The sequence below is a fragment of the Capricornis sumatraensis genome, chromosome 7 (assembly GCF_032405125.1).
Source record: "Capricornis sumatraensis isolate serow.1 chromosome 7, serow.2, whole genome shotgun sequence".
In the NCBI taxonomy this organism is placed as follows: domain Eukaryota; kingdom Metazoa; phylum Chordata; class Mammalia; order Artiodactyla; family Bovidae; genus Capricornis; species Capricornis sumatraensis.
Genome location: NC_091075.1, coordinates 28163488 through 28189932, shown reverse-complemented (window position 1 = coordinate 28189932; position 26445 = coordinate 28163488). Strand labels below are relative to the sequence as shown.

General features: G+C 39.9%; 1 protein-coding gene across 1 annotated transcript in view; it reads right to left on the bottom strand.

Annotated features, from left to right (window-relative positions):
• Positions 1–8160: 8160 nt before the first annotated feature.
• LOC138082456 (all-trans-retinol dehydrogenase [NAD(+)] ADH4-like) overlaps positions 8161–26445 on the bottom strand; it is a 39543-nt gene continuing 21258 nt past the window's right edge. The window contains exons 5-9 of the mRNA XM_068975794.1: positions 25874–26105; positions 19232–19492; positions 14479–14614; positions 13852–13990; positions 8161–8959 (exon numbers count right to left, since the gene is read on the bottom strand). Of these exons, the coding sequence (XP_068831895.1) occupies positions 8935–8959; positions 13852–13990; positions 14479–14614; positions 19232–19492; positions 25874–26105 (793 nt within the window). The 3' untranslated portion in view covers positions 8161–8934. The remainder of the gene's footprint in view (positions 8960–13851; positions 13991–14478; positions 14615–19231; positions 19493–25873; positions 26106–26445) is intronic.

The window sequence follows — 26445 nt, the reverse complement described above, 5'->3', positions numbered from 1 at the left end:
AGCCCCAGAGAACCCCATGGACAGTATGAAAAAACAAAAAATATGATCCTGGAAGATGAGCCTCTCAGGTCAGAAGGCGTTTGGTATGCTACTGGGGAAGAGTGGAGGGCAGTTACTAGTAGCTTTGGAAAGAAAGAAATGATTGGGCCAAAGCGGAAACAGAACTCAGTTTTTATGTGTCTGGTGGTGAAAGTAAAGTCCAATGCTGTAAAGAACATTGCACAGGAACTGGGAATATTAGGTCCACGAATCAAGGCAAATTGGAAGTGGTCAAGCAGGAGATGGCAAGATTGAACATCAACATCTTAGGAATCAGTGAACTAAAATTGACAAGAATGGGTGAGTTTAATTTGGATGACAATTATATCTACTCCTGTGGGCAAGGATCCCTTAGAAGAAATGGGGTATCCCTCATAATCAACAAAAGAGTCTGAAATGCAGTATTTGGGTGCAGTGTCAACAATGACAGAATGATGTTTGTTCATTTCCAGGGCAAACCATTTGAAACCACAGTACAATTTTTAGTTTTCTGAGGAACTCCCATACTGTTTTCCCCAGTGGCTGCACCAGCTTAGATTCCCACCAACAGTATAGGAGAGTTCTTTTTCTCCACACACACACTCCCTAGCATTTGTTATTTGTAGACTTAAAAAAATAATTAATTTATTTTAATTGGAGGCTGATTACAGTATTGTAGTGGTTTTTGCCATACATTAACACGCATCAGCCATGGGTGCACATGTGTCCCCCATCCTGAACCCCACTTCCCCCTCCCTCCTAATCCCATCCCTCTGGGTTGTCCCAGTGCACCGGCTTTGAGTGCCCTGTTTCATGCATCAAACTTGGACTGGTCATCTATTTCACATATGGTAATGTACATGTTTTAACGCTATTCTCTCAAATCATCCCACTCTTACCTTCTCCCTCAGAGTCCAAAAGCCTGTTCTTTATATCTGTGTCTCTTTTGCTGTCTAGCATATAGGGTCATCATTACCATCTTTCTAAATTCCATACATGTGCATTAATATACTGTACTGTTTTTTAATGATTTGATAGATAGAATGCCTGATGAACTATGGAATGAGGTTTGTGACATTGTACAGGAGACAGGGATCAAGACCATCCCCATGGAAAAGAAATTCAAAAAAGCAAAATGGCTGTCTGGGGAGGCCTTACAAAAAGCTGTGAAAAGAAGAGAGGTGAAAAGCAAAGGAGAAAAGGAAAGATATAAGCATCTGAATGCAGAGTTCCAAAGAATAGCAAGAAGAGATAAGAAAGCCTTCTTCAGTGATCAATGCAAAGAAATAGAGGAAAACAACAGAATGGGAAAGACTAGAGATCTCTTCAAGAAAATTAGAGATACCAAGGGAATATTTCATGCAAAGATGGGCTCGATAAAGGACAGAAATTGTATGGACCTAACAGAAGCAGAAGATATTAAGAAGAGGTGGCAAGAATACACAGAAGAACTGTACAAAAAAGATCTTCATGACCCAGATAATCACGATGGTGTGATCACTCATCTAGAGTCAGACATCCTGAAATGTGAAGTCAAATGGGCCTTAGGAAGCATCACTACGAACAAAGCTAGTGGAGGTGATGGAATTCCAGTTGAGCTGTTTCAAATCCTGAAAGATGATGCTGTGAAAGTGCTGCACTCAATATGTCAGCAAATGTGGAAAACTCAGCAGTGGCCACAGGAATGGAAAAGGTCAGTTTTCATTCCCATCCCAAAGAAAGGCAATGCCAAAGAATGCTCAAACTACTGCACAGTTGCACTCATCTCACATGCTAGTAAAGTAATGCTCAAAATTCTCCAAGCCAGGCTTCAGCAATATGTGAACTGTGAACTTCCAGATGTTCAAGCTGGTTTTAGAAAAGGCAGAGGAACCAGAGATCAAATTGCCAACATCTGCTGGATCATCAAGAAAGCAAGAGAGTTCCAGAAAAACATCTATTTCTCCTTTATTAACTATGCCAAAGCCTTTGACTGTGTGGATCACAATAAACTGTGGAAAATTCTGAAAGAGATGGGAATACCAGACCACTTGACCTGCCTCTTGAGAAATCTGTTTGTAGATCAGGAAGCAACAGTCAGAACTGGATATGGAACAACAGACTGGTTCCAAATAGGAAAAAGAGTACGTCAAGGCTGTATATTGTCATCCTGGTTATTTAACTTACATGCAGAGTACATCATGAGAAACACTGGGTTGGAAGAAGCACAAGCTGGAATCAAGATTGCCGGGAGAAAGATCAATAGCCTCAGATATGCAGATGACACCACCCTTATGGCAGAAAGTGAAGAGGAACTAAAAAGCCTCTTGATGAAAGTGAAAGAGGAGAGTGAAAAAGTTGGCTTAAAGCTCAACATTCAGAAAACGAAGATCATGGCATCCGGTCCCATCACTTCATGGCAAATAGATGGGGACACAGTGGAAACAGTGTCAGATTTTATTTTTCTGGGCTCCAAAATCACTGCAGATGGTGACTGCAGCCATGAAATTAAAAGACGCTTACTCCTTGGGAGAAAAGTTATGACCAACCTAGATAGCATATTCAAAAGCAGAGACATTATTTTGCCGACTAAGGTCCATCTAGTCAAGGCTATGGTTTTTCCTGTGGTCATGTATGGATGTGAGAATTGGACTGTGAAGAAAGCTGAGCACCAAAGAATTGATGCTTTTGAACTGTGGTGTTGGAGAAGACTCTTGAGAGTCCATTGGACTGCAAGGAGATCCAACCAGTCCATTCTGAAGGAGATCAGGCCTGGGATTTCTTTGGAAGGAAGGATGCTAAAGCTGAAAGTCCAGTACTTTGGCCACCTCACGCAAAGAGTTGACTCATTGGAAAAGACTCTGATGCTGGGAGGGATTGGGGGCAGGAGGAGAAGGGGACGACAGAGGATGAGATGGCTGGATGGCATCACTGACTCGATGGACGTGAGTCTGAGTGAACTCCGGGAATTGGTGACGGACAGTGAGGCCTGGCGTGCTGCAATTCATGGGGTCGCAAAGAGTCAGACACGACTGAGCGACTGAACTGAACTGATTCTGAATGGTGTGAGGTGGTACCTCTTTGTAGTTTTGATTTGCATTTCTCTAATAATTAGCAGTGTTGAGCATCTTTTCTTGTGCCTATTGACCATCTGTATTTTTTTCTTTGGAGAAATGTCCATTTAGGTCATGAAGACTTTTATTTTTAAGGTCAGGTTCTGAAATTTTATTATAGTATAAGCAGGCCTATTAAAAAGAATTTTAATGATGGAAATGGAGAAAGGAATAAAAATGTTATTTAATAACAGTAAAATAAAGAGGCTATTGTTTTCCTTCTTCTATTTTTATTTTACTTTTTGGCCATATTGTGTGGCCTGCAGGATCTTAATTCCCTGACCAGGAATAGAACTTACATTGCCCTGCAGTGGATACATGGAGTCTTAGCTACTGGACTACCAAGAAAGTCTCTCCTTTTTTTTTTTTATTAAATGCCTAATATACTTACAAATTCTTCCTAAAAAGACCTTGAAACTTCAGAGAAGAAAAATGGTCTATCCTTGGGTTTAAGTTATAGAATATGTGCATTCTGGTTTAATAGCATTCCAGAGAGGAAATATTTAGGGCTTTTACACAGTTCAATATTTGTCAACAGTGGAGATGATTGACTAAAGAATATACAAATGTAACCTGCATTTAAAGGTATATTATTCAGAATAGGTGTTTCTCAGACTGCATATGGAATATTGAGTTTAATAATACTTAACAATATGTACTTAGGAATAAAGAGGACATGGTGGTAAGGGAGAAAGAATTGTGTTAGGCGGCTTCAGCTAGAAGAGGGATTGAATTTTGTGATGCTAAATAGGAAAAGGAGTACGTCAAGGCTGTATATTGTCATCCTGCTTATTTAACTTACATGCAGAGTACATCATGAGAAACGCTGTGCTGGAAGAAGCACAAGGTGGAATCAAGATTGCTGGGAGAAATATCAATCACCTCAGATATGCAGATGACACCACCCTTATGGCAGAAAGTGAAGAGGAACTAAAAATCCTCTTGATGAAAGTGAAAGAGGAGAGTAAAAAAGTTGGCTTAAAGCTCAACATTCAGAAAACTAAGATCATGGCATCTAGTCCCATCACTTCATGGCAAATAGATGGGGAACAGTGGAAACAGTGTCAGACTTTGTATTTTGGGCTCCAAAATCACTGTAGATGGTGATTGCAGCCATGAAATTAAAGACACTCCTTGGAAGGAAAGTTATACCTAGATAGCATATTCAAAAGCAGAGACATTACTTTGCCAACAAAGGTCTGTCTAGTCAAGGCTATGGCTTTTCCAGTGGTCATGTATGGATGTGAGAGTTGGACTGTGAAGAAAGCTGAGAGCCGAAGAATTGATGCTTTTGAAGTGTGGTGTTGGAGAAGACTGTTGAGAGTCCCTTGGACTGCAAGGAGATCCAACCAGTGCACCTGAAGGAGATCAGTCCTGGGTGTTCATTGGAGGGACTGATGCTGAAGCTGAAACTCCAATACTTTGGCCACCTCATGCGAAGAGTTGGCTCATTGGAAAAGACCCTGGTGCTGGGAGAGATTGGGGGCAGAAGGAAAAGGGGACGACAGAGGATGAGATGGCTGGATGGCATCACTGACTTGATGGACATAAGTTTGACTGAACTCCGGGAGTTGGTGATGGACAGGGAGGCCTGGCGTGCTGCAATTCATGGGGTCGCAAAGAGTCGGACACGACTGAGTGACTGAACTAAACTGAGAGAACAGAACTAGGGAGGCAAACTTTAGTTTTAGCCATAAAGAAAAATTTGACCTCTTTGCAAAGCACCTAAAGAATTTTAAAAGTGGCCTTGCCTTCAAAAAGCTGTGGTCCAGTGATAATTTTGAAGAATCAGATTAAATAATGCACATGAAAGTACTTTTAAAAATGTCAACTATGATATATGTTAAAGTTGCTGTTGTCTCCCTGAATTCTTTTTCTCAAAGGAAGTGTGTGAAAGTGTTAGTTGCTCAGTAGTGTCCAACTCTGTGACCCCATGGACTGTAGCCTGCCAGGCTCCTCTGTCCACACAATTCTCCAGGCAAGTATACTGGAGTGGGTTGCCATTTCCTACTCCGGGGAATCTTCCCAACCCAGGGATTGAACCCCAGTCTCCCACATTGCAGGCAGATTCTTTACTGTCTAAGCCACCAGGGAAGCCCATTTTCTCAAAGAAAATAGATGGAAAGATATTAAAGAAACAAACACCAGAGGGCATTGTGGTAGCGTTTAGAAAACAATGACAGTCCAAGACAGTTTGAAGACAGTTAATACATGTTAAAAAATCATTTTTTTTCCTTCTAAGGAGAAGTGATGGCATTGCTTTTATCCAGGTATTATTCACCCTGTTACCTGGCATTCTTAAAGATTTCTAATAATTGCAGGTCACAATATCCTTAAAAAACACACCTGTGTATCTTACTATGTTAGAGAATACTAACCTTTACCTGGTGGATTTTTCGTCTCATATTTTTATTTTGGAGGGGTCAAATTCCATTTCAGTTTTGTTTCAGTGGCTTTGTGCCTTAGAAATACTATAACTTGTATTGCTCCTAGTATTTCAAAAAGTAACACTTTAGGGAATTTTCCGGTGGTTGGTCCAATGATTAGGACTTGGAGCTCCCACTGCTGGTTAGATCCCACAAGCCAAGAGGCACAGCCAAAAAAAAACCTGGTAACACTTTGGAGAGGGATGAATTGAGAGTTTGGGGCTAGCAGATGCAAACTATTGTATGTAGAATGGATAAACAACAACGTCCTACTGGACAGCACAAGGAAATATATTCAATATCCTATAATAAACCATAATGAAAAAGCAAAAATTTTTTAAGTAACATTTAAAAAGTAACAGATGACTATTAGAGCCCTCAGGAAAACCATACAGTTGTCAGTAGTTGGCAGATTATTTTTTATGTCTCTAAAGTGCAGGTTTTAAATGGAAGTTTTCTGCATATTAGCAAATGAATTATTGTTGCATGATTTTTATTGTTTCTGGAGTACTCTGTAAAAACTCAGCATTATTTCTTACCTTAAGAGGGAGCTATTTGGATAACTTCGACATTAGATGTACATTTTGGAGAATTAGGCTATTTAAATTCACTAGTAATTTCAACTGGGGACCTGGATGAGAAAAAAGGCCTTTGCTGCTAAAGGAATGATAATGGTTAAGCCTTAAACCCCATATATATCACCCTGAGTTTTCACTGATTTCATAAATATTCCCAGCATCTTTGTTAGGAATAATGAGCCTTTTTTTGTTTTTCAAATCAAAGAAGCAGATATGGAAAAATAGAAGACTGATAGAGGCAGGGATGGTGAGCATGAGTGTTTGGAGAGAGAGAGGGAAACTACTGCTTCACAGCTTAGTTAATTGTTATTAGCCTAGTTATTAATTTTACTAATTAACTTTATTAGTTAATATTTTTAATTAATTAATATTACTAATTAAAAATAATATTCCTAATGGCTATTCCAAGTTATTAGGGTTAGATTTGCATTTCTCTATATAGGAAAAAAAGAGGGCTATAGAAATGTTTTGGAAAAATTTCATTCAAAAGGTCTAATACAAACTATTCGGAGACTTGTTGAAGGAGGAAACAGACAGAACAGGCTCCATCTTGAAAGCGGGACTCCATCTTGGGCTGGACTGTGGACTTTGAGCTGTATGCCCAGTATCTATGGAGACGACATACCAACTAGAAAACCAGACCCCCACCCCCTCCATGGAAGAGCGTCAAGGATCGTACCTAGACTCTCCGTTACCTAAAAGAATACCCTAATTATCTGTGTAACCAAATAGAATCATAAATTCTATTATGCTTATTGGGGTATGACCACAGGCCTATTGATAATTGTCCACTGTTAACTACCTAGGCTTAAGGCATATGAATCACAGGTTAACTTTGATTGTATCTTTCTTTTCATTTGTTCAGACTAGTTTCAGGGAATTTGGGGAGGCAGGTTTGAGTGGGTACACTTAGGGTATATAGTGAAGTGAAGTCGCTCAGTCGTGTCCAGCTCTTTGCGACCCCATGGACTGTAGCCTACCAGGCTCCTCTGTCCATGGGATTTTCCAGGCAATAGTACTGGAGTGGATTGCCATTATATATAAGGTTTTCACAAAAACTGGTCGGGGTCCTTGGCTAAGAGGAGACTCTGCCTTGGGCCCGCCGGTGTAATAAACTGCACTCTGCTATCTGCATTGTCCTTCTGAGTGAGTTTGTTTCCTGGAACGCATGGCTACAACATTGTGAGGATAAATTTTGGTATCAGACACCATGTATCCATTGAGCATTTCTAATAGAAGGGTGGATTCAAGGATTGTTCTACCTTTAAGGAGTTTACCAACATAGACTTGAAAATAACAATGGAAGAAGCTGCATGCGGTAAGGTTTCACTAAAGACACTAAGAGCCAAAGGCGATCAGGGAATAAATACAGCTTTGTGGCTGCCAAGATCCGAGAGGAGGTGGGTCTCAAGCTAGACCTGGGAAGGACTGAGGAAGCCAAGGAGAGGAGGGCAGGGCATGAGGAGAAGGAAGAGAACTACCGTGGGAATGGCATGAGAAGGGGCCGCCACACGCGGGGTGCGTCCTATCCCCCACAATGCCAGCAAAGGGAGCCTTTACTGATGGATCGACTGGCTGCTATTTCTAAGGAGAGAATTTACATAAACAGAAATATAAGTTTCTACTTTGAGATACTACCACCTTCCTCAGCCAAAACTTCAGAGAAGTTTATCTTCTCTCAGAGTTCAGTGTGTTGTAAACATTAAAAACAAACAAGCAAAACCCCAAACTGGTAGATTTCAGAAATTATGCTAAACTGAGAAATAGTCTTTGTTACTCTGAACTGAATTATTATCTATCTTAAACTGTCCATTGTAAAATCTGTTAGTATAATAGTTTGAAAACTCTCATTTTGCTTTTCATATAAATCTTATTGTCTATTATGTCCTGCAACTATTAGTAGCTTTATTTACATTTATAATAAGTACATTGTTCTTTGTCATTTCTAGTATACATCTGTGACTCTATCTCTGTTTTATAAATAAGTTTATTTGTAATAGTTATTTAGATTCCACATAAAAGCAATATATATTTGTCAAAAAAAAGAAAATAGATTAATTGAGTTATTAATAGATTATTTAGTACAACTTTAGTAAATAGATGTTCACATTGTACATTGTGATAATTCTGAAATAAAAAGGGGACTTATTTAATAAAAACAGAAATTAGAGAGTATAAATACATTTTCTTAAAAAAATATATATATACACTCATTTATGTAGTTTCTGATATCCCACTACTTGTGATTATAGTTCACAGTGGTGAAGTGGAGCTAAGAGAAATTAACAGGTATTAAAATTATTTAGCAGCTAATTAAGGAAGAATAGCTTGTTACTTATTTTAAATTGTGTTACATATATGATGTGTATTTTAAAGATATATGTATCTTATTACAGTCTACATATCAATAATGATTTTTTTCTGGCAAAAAGGTTTTTATTATGGAAAAATTAAAACATATATATACAACAGTAGAGAGAGCAGTATAATGAAACCCCATATATATATCACCCCACCTAAAAAATTATAAACATATAGACAATCTAGTTTAATTTATGACCCCTTCATTCCCCACTTCCAGCTCTCAGAACTAGTTTTAAACAATGTCCAAACATCATATGACTCTCTTCATAAACATATCAACTATCAAGGTTATTCAACATAGGAAATATTGATGTATTTTATAGCTATTTAATATTGAGTATTAACTGTAAATATCTGTTTAAACTCATGGCTATCATTAGTCATCATATCAGGTAATGGATTAACAAGACAGGTTCAGATTTAGTCAGCTAGTATTCCAAATTGTTCCTGGTGTTGTCAAAACAGCAGGACTGTCCGAATGCTGTTAATAATAATAAAACAACAATCAGTATAATTTTCATGGTAAATTTCACCAAAATCCACAAATAATTTTTCTTTGTTTGTTTCAAGATTGGGTTTAATATTTCTGTATAAATACCTACTTTGCTAAGCCTAACTTCTTTTATCTTGTCACCCACTTCCATTCATGACATTACTAATATTTCATATGGTGTTAGTAACCTGGGGAAAAATTGGAGACCCTCACTTGACTCTGGCAAAGTTCTTGTTGCCCACTGGTGTTATAGAGAAGTAGAGCACTCCACTACAGTGGAGACTGTAGTGTGATTTTCATCTTGGGGTAACTGTTCTTGGCTCTCCTGTAGCTTAGAGAAAATTGGGCACCAAAAAAATTAGTGGTTGATGTGGTGGAATGCTGCTTTCAGAGAATTCAAAGATTTCTACTCCTTCAATATATGCAATCTTCTCCTGGACCTTACTGTTGGAGCTGTGAAATCCCTGGCATCAGCACGTTGCCAGCATACATACTGTTTTCACCCAGGACCTGGAGCTGCACCTTCCGATGGAAGGAGAACTTCTGTGGCCTTTCCACAACATAAGTCAGGGTCACTGCACCTTAAGAGGCCAGCTGGGTGCTGTGTTCCCTCCACTACCTTGCTACTATGCAGTTAGTATGGCAGGAGGGTCTAACCTCAATTGTACTTCCTGTTCCTGTATGGTATCAGCATACCTGGCTGTATCAGCATCCCTGGGGAGGCCCATCCTCTGCCTTCTCTTTTGCCACCTTTCTAGCTGTGTGGGCAGTCAACTGGTTTTCTTGGTGAGCCAGGGGGAAGCCGGAGACCTCATTCAGGTGGTCTACCTCTTGGCCTCCATTCTCCACTGATTATCAGGCCTACATGGTATAGTGTGGGAGTCTTGCCCAGGTATTGCTAAAGTAGTGCAACATTTTCCATTTGGCTGCTACTTAGTAGTCCTTGTGGATATATGCCATGACTGAAAAAAGAGTGCTGGAGGAGCTTGAATGCCAGTAAGGCTCTAAAGTGAAAGTGAAAGTTGCTCAGTCATGTCCAAGGCTTTGCAACCCCATGGACTGCAGCCTGCCAGGCTCCTCTGTCCATGGAATTCTCCAGGCCACAATATTGGAGTGGATAACTGTTCTCTTCTCCAGGGGATCTTCCCAACCCAGGGATCCAACCCAGGTCTCCCACATTGCAGGCAGATTCTTTACCATCTGAGTCACTAGAGGAGCCCAGTAAGGCCCTAAATCCTAATCCAACTCCTAATGTGATGAATACTACTTTACAGGGTTATTGAGATTGTACAAGATATTGTGGGGCTTACACACTAAATTACTCTGTGTAGCTTAAAGAATAATGCTTATTTTTCCTCTTTTTTTTTTTTCTCTAGAAAATCTTCACTTTGCAATAGCTAGGAAGTAAACCAACTTTATATCTGTATGGATTAGTTTCAGGTTAGCTCCTAACCACTGTTAGGATACCAGAAAAAGACTGAGTGAAGTCAAGATATTAGGAAAAGTGTGGACAGGGAAAGACCTTGTGAAAAGGAAGGAAGGAGAGCCCAGAAAGAGCAGCGAGTGGGAAGGGACTCATGAGAAGGGACAGAATGCAGATAGTCATAAACCGAACTCAAGGATCCCTGGGAGTGGCTCAGACAGAGCCCACACATTCCACCCCTGTGCTTTTGTCATTCGCTGGACTTCTTTCTTTTGCAGAAAGAGCTCTGCAACTTTAAAATAGAGGTCTAAAAGCAAGGGCTATGACAGATAGTTATGGTCATTGTCAGTGCCCACAGATAATTAGAAACATTTGGGAAAAAAAACTACCTCTACCTAACTCTTAAAACACAACCATGTGTGCCATGTTACAGCTCCTTTGTAGGCATGATTTTCTGGCAGAATCTACTGCCTCCTGGAAGAGCAGAGGCCTTTGCCCACCTGTAGAACTTGTCTGACCTTGATGTCTCTCTCATTGGGCTTGCCATTACTCTTGATACAGAAGATGTCTTATGTGGCCAATTCAGTATAGCTCAGGGGTGTCCAGGTCTCTGCCTTTGATGTAGTTTGATGTATTTCTGGTAGTATTCTGGATTCAGATCTATATCCATAGGCTCCTTCTGTGAGTGTTTTACAGGAATGGACAGCTGCGTGTCCACCGCGAAGGCCTCAGGGTAGAGGTATATACACTTTCACCCACTTGATATTGAATGGCATGCTTGGTAACTGAACCATAGGGAACTCGGCCATCCAGGTGCTCAAGCTGCTCTGTGATCTTGGGAATTTCTTGTTGCCTCATTTCAGTCAGATACGCACAGCTTGTGTAGACTTTTTACTTTTCCTCCATCACCTGAGTTTTTGGAGGGAACTTGAATCTCTCACAGTCTTGATCATACCACTGCTTGTGGATATAGGTCTCCCTATCATCCTCTGCCATCAGGGCATCAGAATCCACGCCCCCTCCAAGGCCTAGTTTTCTGACAGAACTTTCTAGACCTTTACTTTGCTGTGAATGTGTGAAAAGCTACATGTCCTCACATTTGCCTACTAGGAACAGCTCCAAGAGGTCTGATGTGATATCATCCAGGTACTGTCTGCATTGAATGCACTTCAGAGGGTGGGTCTTGGAGGACACCACTGTTTTAGTTTGAGCTGTTTTTTCTTTTTCTCAGTTGGGTCTTTGGATGTAGTTTTCCGTCTCTTCTCCTCTCTGCTGGCACTTTAATCTTGGACTTCCAGTGTCCAGAATTTTTCATCCTTATCTTTGTAATGAGAAACTTGTGATTTTTCTCTTTCAGGTTATTTTTCTTCCTGTCTCTGGCAGCTAGAGTCTTTGGGCTGTCTTTTGTGTTTCTTTCCATCTTTCTCATCTCCTTTACCCATTTCAGCCTGAACTTCTGGTTCTGTGTGGCTCCTCCTTAGATTTCTGTTTAGGCATTGGTTCTTGGCTTGACTTCTAAATCTCTTCATCTCTTTGTTCTTCCATTTCCAAGTGTGTTTACGGGTTTTACTCTTTCTGGTTCTTCTGCAGCGAGTGGTCTAGCAACTGGTTCTCTGGATGTGACTTTATGTCTTTTTTCCTCTTGGTCCTTTTCTTCTTCATTGACAAAATTGTCCAATTTTGGTCTTTCAATTTCTTCCTCAGGTCTCCTTGTGAAATGAGATGTGATGGTGGTCTGCCTGCTAGTTTGCCTTATAATCCTGGGTGGGCCTAAACTTTGTTTCTCATCAGACTTGCTTTTTCTAGGTATACAAAGTTTAGAAACAAGTTTGGGGGACTTGTTTTCCTCTGCTGTTCTCATTCTGCAGTCTTTACCACTTGTTTTCTAGACATCCATTCACTTCTCAACTGAAAGCCTGAGCTCTGTTCTCCAAGGACAGATCTTTATATAAAAAGGATTTGATTTTACCCAAGTAGCCCTCCACTGATAATTCTTCTTTATGTAATTTACATAGTCACATAACTGCTTCTTTATTTCTGTTTGCAGAAATTCATGCAAGAGATTCAGTTTCTTCTTCACACATTCCTTTTCTGTTAAGCTATCTGAAAGCACAGGGAGTCTGCTCTCAAACTGCAAAGAAAATTATCTTCACCTCACTCAGCAGGGATGATTTCCTTTCTTTTTATTGACATTCCTTTTGATATGTTGCAGTGAACACATTTGCCAATTAGGAAGTTCATATAGTAGAGATATTTTCTCAGGTTTCTTCCTCAGGAAATATCCTGGGTCTTCACACTGTGGACCTATTTTCTTCTTTTGCAACATTTATTCTCTGCTTCAGATTCCTGTCATTTAACTGTATGGTTTTCCCCTGCCTCTTTTGTGATATATTTTCTTTTTGTTGCCTTTTTGCATTTTCTCTATTCAATACTGTTCCTGGTGTTTTGTCCTGTGCTCCCGTTGACCAATGCTGTGGTTATTTTAACCAAAATCATTGATCCTAGTCTTGCTCCCCAGTTACTAGGGATCCCATAATTGGGATACTTTTATAAATCAGTTCTTAGGGTCTGTGCCAAGAGAGAACAACATATCTGAAATTGTAGACTTGAATTACTTACAGGATACCCATGACAAACCTAGAAAATGAGAAAGTTGGGACATCCTTGAAGTATTGGACATCTGCCCCCCACTGCTCACATTTTCATGGTTTTCATTTGAATCTGATAATGAAGGGCCCGGAGTGGGCCTTCTATGTCAATTGCAGACCACAGTGATTCCTGAGCCAGGGCAATAATGTACCAAAGGAACCTGACATTATAATCTAGAAATCACTCTCTCTCCAGAGTAGCCCCAACTGAGTTAAAAATTGTTTACAAAGGGGAAAATGTGTGTCAGTTTATACCATCACTCTATTTTGGAACAGTGTATGGAAATCAACTCTGAATATTCATTGGAAGGACTGATGCTGAAGCTGAAGCTCCAATACTTTGGCTACCTGATGTGAAGAGCTGACTCACTGGAAAAACCCTGATGCTGGCAAAGATTGAGGGCAGGAAGAGAAGTGGGCGACAGAGGATGAGATGGTTAGATGGCATCACTGACTCAGTGGACATAACTTTGAGCAAAGAGAGAGTGAATTAGTGAAAGAGAGAGAAGATAGTGAGAGACAGTGAAGGACTGTCTGGGAGATAGTGAAAGACAAGGAAAGCCTAGTGTGGTGCAGTCCATGGAGTCGCAAATAATCAGACATGACTTAATATACTCCATGTATATTTGGGAGATAGAGTAGGAAGCTTTTCTTTTTTCCAAATGGCCACTATTTAATCTTTTAAGGGTTTTGAGTACTTCTGATAATGTGGAAGTGTCAGAAAAGAAAAACTGGTTAGTTTTCAACATCAAATGAAAATAGAATCATTGTAAAGATTTTTGAGACTGCTCACTCATCTGGTAATTTACCTTTTTCCTTGGTACATTAGGTCAAATGCCTCATTGACTTTGTCAAAAGGCAGGGTATGGGAGATCAATGCATCCAAATCCAATTTCTTATTCTTGTAGTCAGCAGCCAGCTTTGGAACAGAAGTGACACTTTTCCAACCTGTAATTGCCCAAAATGTCAAATAAACCCATGGATCTTGACATGAAGGGATAGTTTAACCAGTGTTTGTCAAATGAACGAAATTTTTAGGTCAGATATGGGTTGTTTCAAATAGATTATCCTCCTGCCATCTTTAATTTTTTTTTTTTTGTATTTTTAATCTATTAAATTTTTTCTTCAAGAGAAAAATTCAAGATTATTTTCTATTTCTAGATAAGAAATTATCTCAGTTTGATCCAAGTCTACCTTTTGTTCCCTTATGTTGGTCTATTTTAATGTAAATTGAATTTCAATTTGCAAATTACAGTGATCCTTCTATAAAAATTCTGTTTACTTTCAAGTAACCAATAGAGTAAATAGCTTTCATGTAGTCTTCAGATATGTTCTAGGCACTCAATATTTTAAAAAATAATTTTTCTTTCCATTCAGTAACCTTCATTATGATAATTTGAGTAGTACTGTGAAGAAAAAAGAAAATAAAAACTGACCACCAAAGCTTGTGCCAGTTAGAGTACGGCCCATTAATAGCTCCACTGCAGAAACATTCAATCCATTGTCACCAACGTTTACTCCAATGATAGTGCATACTCCCCAGCCTACTGTTACACTGTCCAGGGCTGCTCTCTGGAAGGTCAAACAAAAAAAGATTAGCTGAGTAGGTAGAAAAGTAGAACATGAACTGCAATGTGGGTGTGTTCAGTGCTTCGGGGAAAATTTACACAACTCTGCATTATGACCTTATGGTCATAATATAGATTGAGACTTGCACTTATGTTCTGTTTCAGATAGCACATCCAATAAAATTCTGAACATCATCAAAAATGATATTTAAACAAAACAAAACATATTTTACTCTGTTTAATACCACAGTTACGCTGAACCTATAGTGTATTTCATTGTATGTCAAGAAAAATACACATACATGAAGTTAAGGAAGGATCTATAGACGATATTGTAAACTAGAATCAACAAGTTTTTGACCATCTACAATGGAATGTGCAAAGATATTTGCAATTCCAGAGGCTTAGGATCTAAATTAAGTCATGAAGAGAGTGAATAAGTAAATATGAGGCATATACTGTAACTTAATAGATCTCAATGTAGGATAAATGAAAAGAAATGCTATTTAAAACAGAAGACAGAACAGTTAAACAGAAAATGATAGTGGCTGCTGCTCATCAAACATTTTATCTGCTTCCCTATAGTTCTGAGCTCTCCTGCTGTTACATAGAGTCCCATGACTAGTTCTGGGCTACAGGACAGAGTGATGTGTGCCATTTCCTGGCCAAAATGGAAAAGCCAGTGGGCAACCTGCCAGCTATCCCTTCTGCTCTAACAACCACAAGAACCTCGTGTTAAGATTGTAAAGCCATAAATTAGAACTTCCTTCATTGCTAAGTCACCGCATGGAAAACAGGGACCCAGAGGATTTGCACTGATCTTTGCATGATAGAAGAAAAAATATTGTTATCTTAACCCACTGCAGGTTTGGAGTGAATATGAAATGCCTAGATTGAAAACATAAATAAGTTTAAGAAAAATATAAACCTGTGGATGGCCATTCCACATGGAAGCCCTGTGGTATAGTTGAACATTTAAAAATCTTTGAGACTAATATTATAGAAGAAAAGTATAATTTACCCCATATCCTTTGCCATGCATGCTTAGTCACTTCAGTTGTGTCTGACTCTGCGACCCCATGGACCGTGGCCCGCCAGGCTCCTCTGTCCATGGGATTCTCCAGGGAAGAATACTGGAGTGAGTTGCCATTTCCTTCTCCAGTGATAAAGTATGAAATGAGTGAAGTGAATAAAGTGAAGTCGCTCAGTCGTGTCCTACTCTTTGTGACCCCATGGATTGTAGCCTACCAGGCTCCTCTGTCCATGGGATTTTCCAGGCAAGAGTACTGGAGTGGGTTGCCATTTTCTTCTCCTTTGCCATAGTACGTAGTCAACTTGATTCTCGCTTGTCAAGGTGACTTTTACTTCTACAGAAGTTCCACTAGAAATACTGTTCCTTTTCATCACTGATCACTATATGAAAGAAGCAGTCTGAAGTATAGTATATTCTCTCCCTCTTCTCTCGCTGTCTCTGTCTGTCTTACTAGGGATGGAAAATGACCTAGAACTTTTAGAATGTGTTTTGAAATCTTTATTTGAATATGTGTTTATTTATAGTTTTGAAAATTTCTAACATTTCTAAATAGCAACTCTTTTACTTTCTACACTTCTTGTATGGCAGAAGCATTTTTGTTTAATGCATATTGTACAGAAGAACCCACAAAGAGAGGAAAACCACACAGGCACTGCTTGTTACCTTAAGGGAGCTGCTTAGATTATTCCCATTTTGGGTTTGGCTGTGCATATGGCTTAGGGATCTTGTTCGCTGGCCAGGGATTGAACCTGTGCCCTCTGCAGTGACAGTGTGGAGTCTTAACCACTGGACTGCCAAGGAACCCTCCTATTTATTTTTAAATGTAATGTCTTTCCTATTGCCCTTTTCTCCATTTCTGAGCTTTTCTCCAAGCAGGGAATTGACCTCCATAAATATGACTTAGTTAAATGGGTATTATATGCAAATAGAGGGTTTTATTTAGTAGTCTCTGAAAAGTTTTGATGAGAATTATTTTTAATTTTCAAAATCTTATAAAATTGTCCATTACTGTAAACTTCTAATTGTTTTGTTGGATTTCTTAGACTGCTTTAGAGCATTAGAAATCATCAGAATGAAGTTCATACCCTTTACTGGAATGTCTTCCACAACCTAGCAATTTAGCTTTCCTTTCCCTTTGTGGAAGTGTAGGCAGCTCATTTTTTGTGGTTAAATAAACCCATCTCTTTTTATTCGGATTCTCTAGTGTGATTCTGTTCCATGATTTAAAATACATTTCTTGGTGTAATAAATAAGATAATAATGGAACCTGAAAGATTTAGATCAGTGGTTCTCAGCTTGAGAAACTTGTAAAAAATATTAGTACCTTGGTCCCCAGTGCATGAGAATATCTTAGGTATGGGTCTATTCATTGACACTGAAAAACAACTCCCTTGATACTTCTAAAGTATAGCCAGTTTTGAGAATCTCTGTACTAGAAAAATAAGGTTAAATGGGCTGAATTTCAATGTTTGTGAAACATGTGAGCTGTGGGAAGTGGAGGAGTGGATGTGGCACATTGCAGTCCTCAGGTTCCAAGGGCAATTTAAAAAGTAGGGCCTGAAGCTTTGGATGCAGGGGAGCAGTGCAGGACAAGGAGCCCTCCCTGCATGAATTTCAGTAATAGCATTTATTGAGTCCTTCCCAGGTGGTGCAGTGGTAAAGAATCTGTCTGCCAATGCAGAAGACACAGGTCGGGAAGATCTCCTAGATGAGGAAATTGCAATCCACTCCAGTATTCTTGCCTAGGAAATCACATGGACAGAGGAGCCTGGTGGGCTACAGTCTGAATCTGTGGGGTCACAAAGAGTCAGACAGGACTGAGCAACTGAGCACATATGCGCATATGCTTATTACCGGCCAGATCCTCTCTCTCTCTCTCTCTTTTTTTTTTTCTTGGAATGCCCTCTTCTGAGGTCTTTATTTATTCATTTTTTTTAATTTTTATTTTTACTTTATTTTACTTTACAATAGTGTATTGGTTTTGCCATACATTGACATGAATCCACCTGTTAAGCAGTCGCCCCATTTGCAGTGAAACCATTCTGAGAGGCAAGACCCAGGAAGGGCAGCCTATTGCTCTCAGCAGCTCTTCCCAATTTCCATTCTCTCCTGGGGAAGACATGTCAGGTGAGAACTGAGGAGAAGAATTAGCAAAGCCTGCTCCTGGGAGATTGAAGTACAGAATTGGATTCTTTATGGCCTCCCAGTGCCCAGTTGTGTCCGCCTCTTTGCGACCCCTGGTGTTTGGATGGCAAAGAGTCTGCCTGCAGTGTGGAGACCCAGGTTCAATCCCTGGGTTGGGACGATCCCCTGGAGAAGGGAAAGGTAACCCACTACAGTATTCATGCCTGGGAAATTCCATGAACAGAGGAGCCTAGTGGGCTACAGTCCATGGGGTCATAAAGAGTCAAACACGACTGAGTGACTAAGATACACACACACTTTGCAATCCTGTTGACTGTAGCCCTCCAGGCTCCTCTGTCCATGGAATTTCCCAGGCAAGAATACTGGAGTGGGTTGCCATTTCCTTCTCCGGGGATTACACCCTCGCCTCTTGTGTCTCCTGCATTGGTAGGTGGGTTCTTTACCACTAGTGCCACCTGGAAAGCCTCTCCTTAGAGGAGAGTTTTAGGAGCCAGGCTGAGTGAAGGTGCAAATAAAAAGGAAGAGTGTCATAACTATTAATACTTCACAGTTCTCACTAATGAAAGAAAAGTTCTCTCTAATTTCTCCACAGGCAGAAAATTTAGTTGATGATTTCTCTAGTCATCTTGTTAAAAAAAAAACAAAACTCTTCCTAATGGTGTCTTTGAGCAAATATGCATTAGGCGAGTATTTGCTGGAGACTGAGGCTGTGCACTCTGGAGGCTAACTAATCCTTACGTTGCCTGTTGGCTCTTTATCCCATCTTTTGGAGCAGAACATACAAGACTAGAGGTGTGGATTTGCAATCATGCAGTTGCTCAGGACCCTACACTTAGAAGGGCCCTCCTTTCCTGTCCTGAGAGGAGAAGAAATCTGAATGAATCAAAATTGTAGTGTTTAGGAAAAAAGGATTTAGATTTAATTTTGCAGCTTGTTGATTTTTTAATTGAAAATTTCACACATAATTTGGACCTAATTCTGCAGACCGTTTATTTAGATCTAATGGACAGAACTGGCTTGTTTGCAGGTTGCTAACCTCTCCTGCCTGTACTTTAATGTGAGAGTGGATACCTTTGGCTGTTAGGAGGGACACCAGTCACCCTGTCTATTCCCTCTTCTAGGACTGCCTTTTCTTTTTCCCTCACTTCTCATAGGCATAATTCTTTTAATTTGTAAGTTTTCTCTTAATGTTTTTGCTGAATTTCATGTGAAAGAATAAACAAATGTTAATAACACATTAATATTAAGTAGTAATTAGGAATATAACAAAAATTAATTACATGTTATATAATGTATAATGCATCTAATATATTAAGTAATGTTTATATAAACTTAACATATATACATAAATATAAATATTAAATATAAGCATATTAATATATTTTCAATGTTAATTATGTCAATAAGCAATATTTATTATATCTTATTATAAAAAATACATACCATGATTTTAGCTCCTCCTACACACTCAAAGGCAAAGTCCACACCTCCATTGGTCATTTCAACGATGACCTCTTGAATGGGTTTGTCTAGGTCTTTAGGATTGAGGCAGTCAGTGGCTCCAAGGGCTTTGGCCTTTGTAAACTTCTCACTGTTGATGTCAATAGCTATGATTCGGGAAGCTCCTGATGCTTTACAACCCATTACAGCAGAGAGACCGACACCTCCTAGGCCAAAGATGGCACAGGTAGAACCAGGTGTGACCTGCAGGCAAGAACATTATAAATTAACTTTTCAAGCAGCTGGTCCCATTTTTGAAAAAAGGACAGAATGAAGTGGGAGCAAAAAAAGGGACAGAGTTAAGTGGGGGCAGGAACAGATATATAAAAGCCTGTCTGTTGTAAAGCTAAATGATATAGCTAAATGGGGGAAATTTGCCAATGTGAAAATGTATGAATCACTGGCTAAATTTGAAGAAACATTTGAAGGCTATTAGAATTAGAATTATCAGCTCATAATTCTACAAACCCAAGTAAAAATCATTCCCTTGTCTTCCTTTTCCCTTTAGTGTTATGAGAACAAAAACTGAAGCCCAGACATTTTAAAAGGCTTATTGGTTTCTTTTTAAAATAGATCTTTCCTGGTGGCTCAGACGGTAAAGCGTCTGCCTACAATGCAGGAGACCTGGGTTCAATCCCTGGGTCAGGAATATCAACTGGAGAAGGAAATGGCAACCTATTCCAGTATTCTTGCCTGGAAAATCCCATGGACGGAGGAGCCTGGTAGGCTACAGCCCGTGGGGTTGCAAAGAGTTGGACATGACTGAGCAACTTCACTTTAAATAGATCACAAGCCCCAGTGTTCATTGCAGGACTATTTACATATGAATATATGTATATGTATAACTGAATCATTTCACTGTACACCTGAAACTAACACAACATTGTAAATCAACTATATTGCATTATAAAATAAAAAATTAAATTTAAATAAGATATAGATCAAAAAAAGTCAAGTAATTTGACATCTGTATTTCTAATAGGTCTTTTTTATTTTTTTTGGTATTAATGTTGTGATTGGTTTTGAATGACCAATAATATGCCTCTAAATATGAATTAATGTTATCATCCCAAATCATCACTTCATTCAAATGGAACAAAGAAGGTATGTCTTTGCATGGTATTGAAGGATTTTTATTATCTTGGTCTGATACCTTTCAACTTCTTCTCCATAATCATTGCAGTACTACAACTACGGCCAAATGTTGCAGTTTTCTTTCCCCATGCCTTAGTTCATGCTGTTCCCTCAGCTTGATGTGCTTTTCACCTTATTTCCTTTAGTCAAAATATAATCTGTATGTCTAGATCTAACTTAAATCACACTCTACCCTCGAAATGTTTCTTGATTCTACAATTAGAAATTAGTACCCATCTTTTTGCATTTTCTATATCATTTAATTCAAAATTAGTTTTGAATGATTTTGTGTGTGTGCACGTGGACTAAAGTCTTTGAGGGCATATAACTTTTCATATTGATATCAAGGAGTCTTCTGTATGTTTTGTCTTTAGTAAATGTTTGTTACATTGAATTCAACAGAAACATAATATATGAGATGACAAGGAAAGCTGCTGTAACTGGAATATGCTATTTTGTAGAGTGGTATAGTGGGAAAAATACTATACAGAGATATGTTCAATTAATATTTTCCAGTGGTGATAAGAACCTGTTAGAATTAAAAGCATAAACACAAGAGAAAGAGAAAATGTGTCCAGGAAAAGTCCTTGATATATTCTAATTTGAAAACAAAACCGTTAAGGAAAGAGAGACTTTTTTACTTTAGTTTATGTGTCATACTCCGGAGAAGGCAATGGCACCCCACTCCAGTACTCTTGCCTGGAAATCCCATGGGTGGAGGAGCCTGGTGGGCTGCAGTCCATGGGGTCACTAAGAGTTGGACACGACTGAGTGACTTCACTTTCGCTTTTCACTTTCATGCATTTGAGAAGGAAATGGGAACCCACTCCAGTGTTCTTGCCTTGAGGATCCCAGGAATGGGGGAGCCTGGTGGGCTGCTGTCTATGGGGTCACACAGAGCCGGACACGACTGAAGTGACTTAGCAGCCGCAGCAGCAGCAGCAGACGTGAATACACTGGCTTCTGCCACTCAGGGAAAAAGAATATATATATTTTGCATATATTCAGAACACTGTTCTATACATACTATGTAATCTTTACTATGATACTGTGGCATGAGTTTAGTATATTTCCAAATATATTTCTCCAGAGACTGTTATAAATTTCGCCAGTAAGTCTAACTGGAAGTAGACATGCATTTTTCTCATTGAAGCAATGTTGTACACAGTTGTTGTGCATAGCTTACAACAGTGCATAAACAGAATACACTGTACCAATTGTGTTATACAACTGGACATTTGTGTGTAAAAGTGTGTTTAATTGCAGTTTGGGGTGGGGGGGGTCATTATAAAGTATTGTTTTTTTTTTGTTTGTTTGTGTTAGTTGCTTAGTCATGTCCGACTCTATACAACCCCATCGACTGTAGCCCACCAGGCTTCTCTATCCATGGGATTCTTGGAGTGGATTGCCATGCCCTTCTCCCAGAGACCTTCCCGATCCAGGGATTGAAGCCCAGTCTCCTGCATTGCAGGTGAACTCTCTACCATCTGAGCTACAAGGGAAGGTTATCAGGTATCAGTCAATCAATCAATCAGTTCAGTCACTCAGTTGTGTCCGACTCTTTGCAACCCCATGAATCGCAGCATGTCAGGCCTCCCTGCCCATCACCAACTCCCGGAGTTCACTCAGACTCACATCCATCGAGTCCATGATGCCATCCAGGCACCTAATCCTCTGTCGTCCCCTTCTCCTCCTGCCCTCAATCCCTCCCAGCATCAGAGTCTTTTCCAATGAGTCAACTCTTCGCATGAGGTGGCCAAAGTACTGGACTTTCAGCTTTAGCATCATTCCTTCCAAAGAAAGCCCAGGGCTGATCTCCTTCAGAATGGACTGGTTGGATCTCCTTGCAGTCCAAGGGACTCTCAAGAGTCTTCTCCAACACCACAGTTCAAAAGCATCAGTTCTTCAGTGCTCTGCCTTCTTCACAGTCCAACTCTCACATCCATACATGACCACTGGAAAAACCATAGTCTTGACTAGACGGACCTTAGTCAGCAAAGTAATGTCTCTGCTTTTGAATATGCTATCTAGGTTGGTCAAAACTTTTCTTCCAAGGAGTAAGCGTCTTTTAATTTCATGGCTTCAATCACCACCTGCAGTGATTTTGGAACCCCAAAAAATAAAGTCTGACACTGTTTCCACTGTTTCCCCATCTATTTGCCATGAAGTGATGGGACCGGATGCCATGATCTTCGTTTTCTGAATGTTGAGCTTTAAGCCCACTGTTTCACTCTCCTCTTTCACTCTCATCAACAGGCTTTTTAGTTCCTCTTCACTTTCTGCCATAAGGGTGGTGTCATCTGCATATCTGAGGTTATTGATATTTCTCCCAGCAATCTTGATTCCAGCTTGTGTTTCTTCCAGCCCATCGTTTCTCATGATGTACTCTGCATATAAGTTAAATAAGCAGGGTGACAATATACAGCCTTGACGTACTCCATTTCCTATTTGCAACCAGTCTGTTGTTCCATGTCCAGTTCTAACTGTTGCTTCCTGACCTGCAAACAGATTTCTCAAGTGGCAGGTCAGGTGGTCTGGTATTCCCATCTCTTTCAGTATTTTCCACAGTTTATTGTGATCCACACAGTCAAAGGCTTTGGCATAGTCAATAAAGCAGAAATAGATGTTTTTCGGGAACTCTCTTGCTTTTTCCATGATCCAGCGGATATTGGCAATTTGATCTTATAATCCCAATTAAAAATAGAGCTTTAAATAGTGTATGATTATCTATCTACAGACAACACTCTTAGGACATTTTTATGCTTTCAGAGATCTCTATGAAATGTAATTAATTTGGCAATAAAATATGCAAACAGATTGAAAAGAACAAGGAGTTCTGGTGATGCTGGAGGAATGGTCCTTAATAATTAATCAGAGTTATTGTATCACTTTTCTTCTCAGAGGTAAATAAAAAATTACCAAAGCTCTTGCCTTTTTCTAGATTACTGACAATTCACTTCTTTTTACTTGCTCCTATCAAATTTATTTCTCTTTTTTGAGTATGTCATGAGGTGGATTAGCTGTTCTTCAGCATCAGGAAGATCAGATTCTGGGAATTTAGGTAAGCTTTGACTAGATTTAAAAGAAAATTATGGCTGAATCGCGAGGCTTAATATCCCTGAAGAAAGACTCCAGTGGTAGAAGGTGATAGTCGACATGGAGTCCAGAAAAGGGCAGGGTGAAAAGGTGGCTGTGGTGGTGGTGGTGCTGGTGATTGTAGCAAAGAACAGTAATTCTTTCCCGTGTCTCCAGTGTTATCTAGAGGAAAATATGCCTGGACTGCCAGGGTCACATCAGCTTTTAACTCCTCCCAGCTAACAATGCCCTTCCTGAAGGAGCCTTCAGATTATAGTTTGACTTCCCATATAGTCTTAAATTTTTGCTAACGAATAAATGAATGAACCAATTTTTAGAAAGAGATAATATACTGAGAGCCAAGAATAGCATCCCTATCTGCTTGACTGATACAATTCTCAACGAAAAGTTGTATCTTGATATTTTGGCTACTAGATCAGCCTTTTATTTTGGTTAGGCTGACTTCATTTTCTTGACACTGAACAACTCTATGTAATCTTATAAAAAAGAACAGTTGGATTGCAAAGCTGAGGACCAAGCCTCACCAAGATGTTTTAGGGATTACATATGAACCTGGCTTTATTCATTCACTTGCTGAAAACTTTCCAAGCTCATACTATGTGCCAGGCACAAGGCTAGGCTCCAGAGCCATCACAATGAACAAGAGAGAATTCTTGTCCTTATGGAGCAAATCATCTAATAAGAAGGAGAAATAAGTGGGAAATATCTCCATAGTGTGATAAGAAGGAAGAAAGGGATAAATACAGATACTTCAGGGGAAACTGTGAGGGATGCCCAATGCATGCCTGGGAGGATGGAGTAGGTTTCCAATGGGAAGTGACAAATAACTGGAGTCAGACAGAAGAAGTGGGGGAGCTTTCCAGGCAGTGTTGGTGGGAGCCAGGTGTCAAAAGTCTAGAGGCCACATTTAGAACCCAGAGCCTGGGGGTCAGGCCCAGGGGAACAGTGAGCCATGAAAGGAAATAGAAAGGTTGACTAGCATATTGAAGGAAAAGGGGACTACTTAAAGGGGAATGAAATCTCCAGATTTTGTTGTTTAGGAAGACCACTCTGGTTGCATTTTGCCGTTTAGAGTTAAGGGATAAAGATTGATGTCAAGGAGGTTCAAATAAGGAGGTCACCAGTATTCTTGCCTGGGAAATTGCATGGACAGAGGAGCCTTGTGGGCTACAATCCATGGGGTTGCAAAGAGTTGGACACAACTTAGCAACTGAGCATGCAAAATCCTGCAGAAGTGGTAGAGTGGGGTTTGAACCTACATGTGCCTGACTCTGGCAGCTCTGTGCTTTCTCTCAGCCTCCTGAAGCTCAGAATGAGGCCCTTGAAATAGGCAGAGAGCGAGCGCTAGTGGACAGATGGAGAGAGGGAGAAAGGGTAACTAAGGACAGGACGACAAGAAAGATGGATAGTGTGCTCAGATCTGCCCGTGGGGGCGCGCTTGGAGGCAAGGGGGTGGGTTCACCTATCCGGGGTGCTGCATGGGGACAGCGAGGGCAGCCTGGGGACCAGCTTCTCAGGTGGCACCAGAGGGAGGAGGAAGTAGGAATGGCTGGAAGGGGAGCCTTTGCTCGCAGGCAGGCAGTACAAATTTGAAAAAAAAAAAAAAAAAAAGGAGGTCATTTGAAGCATCCAAGTGATAGTGAGATCTCCCTAGTCTGTCAGTTGAAGAGCTTTGTAAAAGCTTCTAAATTCTAACATGGAATTTCAGGGACACATCTTGCCACCATCAGGACTGCCATCTGAGACCCTCCCTTGAAGCCACATAGGGGCAAAGTGAGACATAGAGATGAATTACTACACTTGAGAGAGAGGAAATGGCAACCCACTCCAGTATTCTTGCCTGGAGAATCCCATGGACAGAGGAGCCTGGCTACACTTCACGGGGTTGGACACGACTGAGCGACTTCACTTTCTTTCACTTTCGCTTTCTAATCTGCCGCATCAGGGAGAAACTAGGTGGCTATATGGGTGTAGTTTCTGTTGTCTCTTGACCGGATCTGCTGTCCCAGGACAAGGGACATATTTAAGGGACATGTTTAAGCAGACTGTACTTAAATCAGGGATAGTCAATAATCTAACATACTAGTAAAGGAAAGGAAATGAGCATGAACTGGGTGCCAGCTATATGCTAGCCTCTGGGCCAGATGCCTTGCATATGTAATATGATTTAATTATCCCCACAACTATTTGTAGTAGATATTACAGTAGAGAGAGGAGTGGAGAGGGTAAATATCTTGCCTAGAGTCACCAAGGTAATAAATGACAGGGCCAGTTTTTGAAGATAAGTCTGGCTGCTTTATCATGCTGCCTCCCAGTGACATCTATCTTACACAGCCTGGTGATTAACCATTTTACCTTGGCGTTGTTGATGACAGCTCCATAGCCAGTTGAAAATCCACATCCAAGCAGACAAACTCTCTCTAAATTGGCATCGTCATCTAGTTTGGCAAGGTTGACATCTGAGACCACAGTGTATTGACTGAAGGTGCAGGTCCCCATGAAATGGTAAATTGGTTTTCCTTTGCAGGTAAACCTGCTAGTTCCATCTTCCATTAATTTTTGATCACCAATAGGATTTTTAAAATTCCTAGGGAAAAAAAGATACAAAAAAGGGAAAATTGATGGACAACTGATAACTTTCCTGGAAAAAAGTGCTTACCTGCTCCCTGATGCAAGCACCTACCCTCCCCACTTTGGACTATTTTCAAGTAAATCTCAGACATCACTGTTTCATCTGTAAATATTTCAGTATGTGTCTCTAAAAGATGCTTTTAATTCTACAGATTTCGTTTCGTTGGTATGTCTCTTATGTCTCTTGATTTATAGGTTCTCACCCTAGCCCTTGTTTGTTCCCCTGCAGTTTTTTTGTTGAATAAATAGTGATTTGTCCTACAGAATGTTCTTCAATCTAGATTTTTCTGATTATG